Source organism: Vigna unguiculata, chromosome 1 (genome assembly GCF_004118075.2).
Source record: "Vigna unguiculata cultivar IT97K-499-35 chromosome 1, ASM411807v1, whole genome shotgun sequence".
Classification (NCBI taxonomy): Eukaryota; Viridiplantae; Streptophyta; class Magnoliopsida; order Fabales; family Fabaceae; genus Vigna; species Vigna unguiculata.
Genome location: NC_040279.1, coordinates 28026531 through 28034586, shown reverse-complemented (window position 1 = coordinate 28034586; position 8056 = coordinate 28026531). Strand labels below are relative to the sequence as shown.

General features: G+C 32.5%; 1 protein-coding gene across 1 annotated transcript; it reads right to left on the bottom strand.

Moving 5' to 3' along the window:
* LOC114191752 (lycopene beta cyclase, chloroplastic) lies at window positions 1–1990 on the bottom strand. The gene is made up of 2 exons (XM_028081130.1): window positions 1809–1990; window positions 1–1710 (listed from the first exon to the last, which is right to left on the bottom strand). Exon 2 carries the CDS (start codon window positions 1646–1648, stop codon window positions 125–127), a length of 1524 nt encoding a protein of 507 aa, XP_027936931.1. The 5' UTR covers window positions 1649–1710; window positions 1809–1990; the 3' UTR covers window positions 1–124.
* Between the last annotated feature and the right edge of the window lie 6066 nt (window positions 1991–8056).

Genomic DNA, 8056 nt, shown 5'->3' with positions numbered 1-8056 from the left:
TTAAAGTGAGCAAAGAATAAATATACACAATTATTCATTATTGGAAATCTATAATGTGAGTAGGAAACTACATTTGGAAGCACAAAGCATAGGTAGCATACAACAGATTAAAAGGGAAGTAATCCTATTCTGTATCTTTTACCAAGTTGTTGATCATGTTTACCAAAGGAAGAGTTCCCTTCGCCATAATCTCTATCCTAGATGTATTAGAAGCATAAGAAAATAGAGAGAGTCCAAAAAATAAGAGCTCAGGAAGAAACAGTCTTGATGACAAGAATCCATGCCAGTAATGCGGTTCCAGATCAAAAAACGCATCAAAAAATCTCCTTGTGGCAGGTAAATCAAGTTTGAGTAAGATGTCCATACCAAAACAGAAGAACTCCCTTTGTCGCCGCCTTTGGATTGGCCATAAATCTTTCCACACTTGTGCAGATATATCTCCTCCAGAAAGACCTCTATCAGAGCCCAGGCTCTGAACAATAGCATTAGCAACAATAGGAGCTGCAGCCAGGGTCCTTGCAACCATGTACCCAGTTGAAGGATGCACCATCCCAGCGGTGCCACCAATGCCAACAACCCTTTGGGGAAGAACTGGGAGGGGGCCACCCATGGGAATCACACAGTGCTCATCTTCTTCAATACTTTTCACTCTGATACCCAAATGTCTCAACCTTGCAACCATTCTTTCCTGTATATCATCCATTCGTAATCCAGGCCGTGCTACAAGAGAGGTTTCTTCAAGAAATATCTTAGTGGATGAAAAGGGCATTGCATACAGGAAAGTAGGTATTCTACCATTTCTCTGCTTCAGCTCCTTGTCATTGTCCAGATGAGAATCTCTCCAATCCATAAAAAGCATTTTATCTACATCATACGGGTGTTCATCAACCTCAGCCAGAATCCCATAAGCCACTTGGTAACCCGGGTTATACGGTTTATCATACTGAACCAAGCATCTTGAAAACCCAGTTGCATCAAGAACCACAGTAGCCTGAACAGTGACACCATCATTACAAATCAGCAAAGATTTGGTATCCTCGTGAATAATCTTGATAACTTTGGCCTGGTGAAACTTGACACCATTTGAGATACATTTCTGCAGCATCTTCGACTTCAGCAGCTTCCTATTGACCCTACCATAAGGCCTATCGAGATCCTTCTTCGTTTTTTCGTCGATGTAGACAACTGCTCCGGACCAGGTGGTGTCAAGGCAGTCGAGCAAATCCATGGCTTCAAACTCATCCACCCAAACCCCATAATTATTGGGCCAAATCAACCTAGGGTTTGGATCAATAGCACAAACTGAAAGCCCTGCCTCAGAAACCTGCTGCGCAACTGCAAGTCCAGCAGGTCCCCCTCCCACAACAGCAAGGTCCACCACAGCCCCCTTTGAGGAATCATACAAAGGAAGTTCAAAATCCAGATTCTCCTTCTTGAATTCAGGAACAAGTTCCAAAAGGGCACTGCTACTAGCACGCAAACCACCACATTTACCCCATCTCACAAGTGGTTTCTTAGAACCAAACCTAAAATCTTGATTTTGCACCCTAGAGGAGCCCGAACCGCTTAATTTCTCTGAATAACCGTGAAGTGGGTGCAAAAACTCAAGCTTGTTTGGTGTTTTGAGCAAAGTATCCATAGCAATCATATAAATCTCTAAAATACTTAACGAATCTCCAAACCAATACTCAAAACACCATCTGGGTCGCACTAAATAAGAGAACTTTGCACAGTCACGCCAACAGTGAAGGCACAAAATGGAATTTCAGTAATAATTAAAACAAGCAGCACTTGATATTCATGCTTACCTTGGAGAAAAGGAATGGAAAAAAAGGAAACATTGAAATTCACATGCAGAAAGGGAAGAAACAGAACAGCTTGGGACAATGGTTTGGCCGGTTTGGTAATGGTAAAACTCGTGTGGCCACTAGACACTCCTCGTCTGCGACAATTTTAAGTGGGTGTTTTCTTTTGTTACGGAAAATAAAATAAAAAAATGGGAATCGGTGGTGTTGGATTATCCAATACCTACCATTAGGTCCATACCTTACTCCCGTACATGCCAAAAACCAATTGGTTCGCTTGTCAACGTCGTAATTACACAGTTTGCACTCTTCTGAAAACCCTACTTTTAGTTTTCTTTTCTTTTCTTTTTTTCATTCTTGATTTTATCTGCGAAATTGGGAATTGGAGGAAGTGGTATTGTGATTAGTTTTCTGGTTTGTTCTTTCAAATCAAATAAATAGCTTAATCTAATCCTAATTTTAATAGCATCTCACATGTACCGTTTGTCGCTTATATAATGCAATATAATCTATCCCTTCAAACTTTTTAATCACATTTAACAGAATTTTTTCACTCAATTTTATTATTCATAAACAATACTATAATCCAATACTTTTCCTAATGTTTGAGAATTTAATTATTTTTATCAACTATATAAGTTATGCTCTTCATATTTGTATAAGTTATCATATTAATGTTTCTTAATATTTCGTAATTAGTTTAATCCAATACTTTACTTATCCAAGTGACCCAAGTGCATGTCATGATCAGGCAATCTTTCTGTAACAATACAAACAAATTTATTGTAAAACATTACTTTTAATATTTTAGGTAAATACTGATGTCATTGCTTATATACACCTCAACAATTTCAATTAAAATTCGGAAAAATATTAATAATGAACCGAAATAAATTAATGTTCGAAAGTTAAAGGACTGAATATGTATTTAAACTTTTATAAAAACTAAAATTGTATATTTACAACACTATGAAAAAAAAAAAGTGGATTTATACTTAAAATAATTAGAAAATTTTAAATTAAGGCAGACTTAAAAAATAACTAAATTAGGACTATGTGGGAGAAATTCTCTCGACTCAAAGTCTTCATTTTGAAAATAAATTTAGCTCTTGAAATGTATAGATCTATAGATGTAACTGATTAGAAATCACAAAAATAACAACCATTTTACACATAACGCTTCATCATGTATCTAATACTATATACAATTGTGAACTAACAAAAGGCAAGTTTTTACATTGAATAATATATCTGTTCTTCTTCATAATTCAAATTTTTATCTACAAAAGGTATAATAGCTTACGTGTCACTCTCTCAGCGTTTTCACTTTTTAAAAAAAAATTCTAAAAGCACTGAAAATCTGAAGTTTATATTTTCTTTCTCTCTCTTCCGAGTCTTCTCAGCTTCTCATGTCACCAATGCTTTCTCTCTCTTCCTCATTTTCTCTGCGACCGCCTTCTCTCTTCTTTCTCTATCTTTCTCATTCTCTCTGGCAGCGGCTTCTTTCTTCTTTCTCTATCTTCTCATTCTCTCTGACCGACCCAGCAAAAAAACCATTCTGGAGATGCTTCCTTTTTATTTTTCTTACATTTCATCTGTTCATCTTCTTATGTTGATCATGTTTGGTTTGTTTACAGGCTTCAACTGTCGCTTATAAAGACATGCATCTCAGATTTCCCGTTGATCTATCCATTTTTGTTCTTGATGTTTAATTTTTTGGGTTTGTCAAGCTAACTGGTATTTTTCTTGATTTTTTTTGCAAAGATCTGATGGTTTCTTTTGTTCATCTTATTTTTCAGGTATATAAATGGTTGAAATCAAGAGTACAACCACAGACATCTTTTTTAACCACCCAAAAACCGATTATGGAGATGTTTTTTCTATTTTTCTTACATTTCATCGTTTCATCTTCTCTGTTCATCATGTTTGTTTTTTTTTCAGGCTTCAACTCAAGGTTAAAAAGACATGCATCTGAGATTTCCCGTTCATCTGTCCATTTTTGTTGTGGATATCTTTTTTTTTGGTTTTTTCAACCTAACTGTTATTTTTCTTGAATTTGTTTACAAAGATCTAATGGTTTTTTTTTGTTTATCTTATTTTTCAGGTATATAAATGGTTGAAATGAAGAGTACAACCACAGACATCTTTTTTTTCCACCAAAAATAAGATTATGGAGATGTTTTTTCTATTTTTCTTACATTTCATCGTTTCATCTTCTTCTGTTCATCATGTTTGTTTTGTTTTCAGGCTTCAACTCAAGGTTAAAAAGACATGCATCTGAGATTTCCCGTTCATCTGTCCATTTTTGTTGTGGATATCTTATTTTTTTTGTTTGTCAACCTAACTGGTATTTTTCTTCAATTTTTTTACAAAGATCTAATGTTTTTTTTTGTTCATCTTATTTTTCAGTTATATAAATGGTTGAAATCAAGAGTACAACCACAGACATCTGAGATTTACCGTTCATCTGTCCATTTCTGTTGTTCATCTCTTAACTTTTTTGTTTCTGAACCTAAATGGTATTTTTCTTTATGTTTCTTTCAAATATCTATTGGTTCTTTGCTTCATCTTATTTTTCAGTGTTTAAATCCTTCAAATGAAGAGTACAAGCACAATCTTCTGTTTAAAGCAGCAAAAACTCGAGTCTGGCGAGGCTATTTATATCTTTCTTACATTTCATCTGTTCTTCTTCTCTTCATCATCTTCCTTGAATGGTTTTGTGTTCAACATGAACACTACAAACACGTTCAACATCAAGACTCGCTTCTCTTCACATTTATTTGTTTTTGTCGAAACCTTTTATTTATTTTGGTTTCTCAACCCAACTGTTATGGTTCCCTATGTTTTTTGCAAAGATCTCATGGTTTGTTTTGTTCATCTTCTTTTCCAGGTATATACAAGGTTGAAATGAAGAGTACAACCACATACATCTTTTTTAACCACCAAAAAATCGAGTATGGCGATTCTTTATCTATTTTTCTGATCTTTCTGCAGATCATATTCTTCTGTTCTTCTTATCTCGATATTGCTTCATGTTAAGTTTCATTTTTTTTAATTCTTGAAATGAAGATTAAAACACAAACATGTTTTTTAAACCGCAAAATAACGTTTCTTATGTTCATCATTTTTGTTTTGAACGCCAGACATAGATGTCAGCTTTTTTCATGTTGTAATTTGTTATTATTTTTAATTTATTTCGACTTCTTCTTATAATTTTTAAAAACTCTTTGTATTCTCTGTGTATTCAAAATAACAGTTCACAAATTTTAAATTTGTAATTGTAATTTTTTTTATTTTAAATTATTTTTATTATTTCAACCCTATTCTCTTTTAAGTCGTCCTTTTTTTTCATTTTTATATTCACAATTAATTGAATAAATTGTGATGCACGCTTCATTATGTTTCTTTATCTTCCACCTTCCACGACATTTCTTCTGCTTTAAGCATCCGTCATTTCATAAAATATTTAATTGTACTATTGATATATATTTCTTTTTATTTTTTCACGTTATTAACTTAAATAATCCAACCGTATTCTCTTTTAAGTCGTCCTTTTATTTGCTTGACGACAATATTCAATGAAATCATATCTTAACGAGACATACAACTTTAATTACATTCTAAATTGATCTATTCCATTGATAAACGTCAACATCTTTTTAAAACATTAGATTATCATCATATAGATTATTAAATCTCCAAAAACCCATTGCTATGACCACAATTATTACATATAAAAAAAACCCGTGCGTTGCACGGGTAGAAGGACTAGTTTTCATACAAAATTGAAAAATGTCGGCTTTGAACGTCTTATCAATCTTTAGATCAGATGGTTGGGACGATACAAGTATGTATTTAATAATAATTTTATTTAAATAAAACTGGATTAAAATTAATAATATTTTATAGATTAAACTTATATATCTAAATATTAATTCAAATAAAACTAGATTAAAACTATTTTCCATTATTAAATATTAATTATACTAATAATAATAATTTCAAATACTAATTAATAATTTAAACAAGGAATAAAATAAGAATCGTAAATATAATTCATAATTTCAGTAAATTGTAATAATAATTTTAATTTAATTTTATAAAAAAATATGATAAAATTGTAATTAATCAATATATGTTTAATAATAATTTTATTCAAATAAAAAATTATTTTTTTCAAATCACACATTAAATCTAATTTATATATTACTAAATATAAGACTCACTTTTATTTTATGATTTTGGACTAGTTTAAAATTAAAGAGGTCCAATCAGTCCATTTGTTTTCTTTCAGAAACCTCTTCATTTTTCCACTCTCTCTTTTCTCTCAACTATTCTCTCTCAAATACCATTCTTCTTCTTCCTTCTAACTCTGTTGAAAACCTTTCGTGAAATAGAAGCTGAATTTGGAATCCTACTTCGTACTCCACATATTAAACTGAACAATTCAATCCTCCAAGTTGAACATCAAACCTTCGTCTTTTCCTTCTTTTCTGGTTCGGTTAGGTTGGTTCTATCTTGAGTTCTTCCTTAGAGCCTCATTCTTGTCACTGTGCTCATACTTTGCAGATCTTTAGTTTGTTTATGGAGTTGTGGTGCTCCTTTCGTTTAGGCTCTTTCTCTGCAAATTTGCTTTCAGTTTTGAGGTAAGGAAAGCTAGGGTTCAAAGCTTTTTAAGAGTATTGCATGTTTTATGGTTTCTGAATCATATTTTTAATGTCTGTTTGATGTTCGTGTTGTATGAAAATGTGTTAGGTGTTGTGTTGTTTGTGTTATGTATTTGCATGCTTGAGTAGGTGAGAAACCTATTGTTCTTACCCAAGCGAGCAGCTCTCGCTGCGAGAGTAACAGAAACTCACCCTTGTCTCAGTTGGAGTGATTGCTTAGGCGGCGAGGAGCTTTAATTTTGAACAAAGAGCAATTTTGCTTAGGCGAGAAGGTCTCACTTAAGCGGGAACTCGCAAAGCCTCATCGTGCACACTGTTCGAGCTCTCGCCTAGGCGAAAATGGCTAGCTTAAGCAAGAGAACTTATGTCACTTAAGTGAAGGTTTCTAGCTTGAAGGAGACTAGTGCAAGGGACTAATTGCTTGATTCCTTCCATGATTGGTTGTTTCACTTCTTCTCAAGAGTATGTTGTACAATGTTGTGCATGTATGATGAGGTATTTTGGGACTGTATTTGATGTGTTTAACATTAGATGATGATTATTATGAGATAACATGTGGACTTGGTGTGAGAATTTTATGGAGAAATCCCTTTCGATGATAAAGTAGTGTGTAGTGACTCAAGGATTCAAATAAGGTTGCATCTAGGGATGACAAAAATACCCGTGCCTGCGGATATTCGCAGATAAAATCCGCGACGGAAAGTTAGTACCCGTGAGTATTTATTATCCGCGGGTAGGGGGCATTTTAATACCCGCTTATAAACGAGTCGGGTGCGGGTATCTTACTATCCGTACCCGCGGGTATCCGTTACCCGCAAAAAATTAAAATTAAAATTTAATTTATATTTTATTAAGTTAAATTTAATTAAAATTAAAATTAACAGTATATTTTATTTATATCAAATTTAATTATAATTATAATTAAAATTTAATTTAATTTATATTTTATTTTTATAATTTTATATTAAAAAATTTATAAAATATATATATTTTTTTAAATATTTGCCGGTATCGGGTATCCACGGGTATCTGTAGATTTTAAAAATATTTGCGGGTAGTTTTTAAGCGGATACCCGACGGGTAAAGGAACGGATAACGAACAAATATTTTTTTTGCGGGTCGGATTGCGAGTAAGCACTATCTGTACTCGACCCGACCAATTGTCATCCCTAATTGCATCCCTTTCAATTATTTACTTTTTAAATAATTGTTAGTTTAAATTTAATTATTTTTAAATTAAAATACTTTTTTATCATTTTATAGTTTAGTTTAAATTGTTATTTAATTAAATTCAATGTTTTAATTAAATTAATTATTTTAAAAAAACAGACATACATTAAAACGTATTTTTACTAGTTACCAAAATAAATTTGTAATCTTAGAAAAGTTTAAGAAAATGTATTTTCGGCACGAATTTAAAAAAATTGACATGAAAATTTTGAACACAATTTACTTTGAGTAAAACTTAACTCTGTGATATCCATCTCTACCCATTAAGTAAATCAGTGCTTCATTTTTCTTCTGATAACCCTAAATCAGTGTTTACACAGTGTATATCAAACAGAAGAAAAAAGTAATTCCATT

Coding starts and splice junctions, on each gene's coding strand:
- LOC114191752 (XM_028081130.1), bottom strand. CDS start 1,648: ATGATTGCTATGGATACTTTGCTCAAAACACCAAACAAGCTTGAGTTT.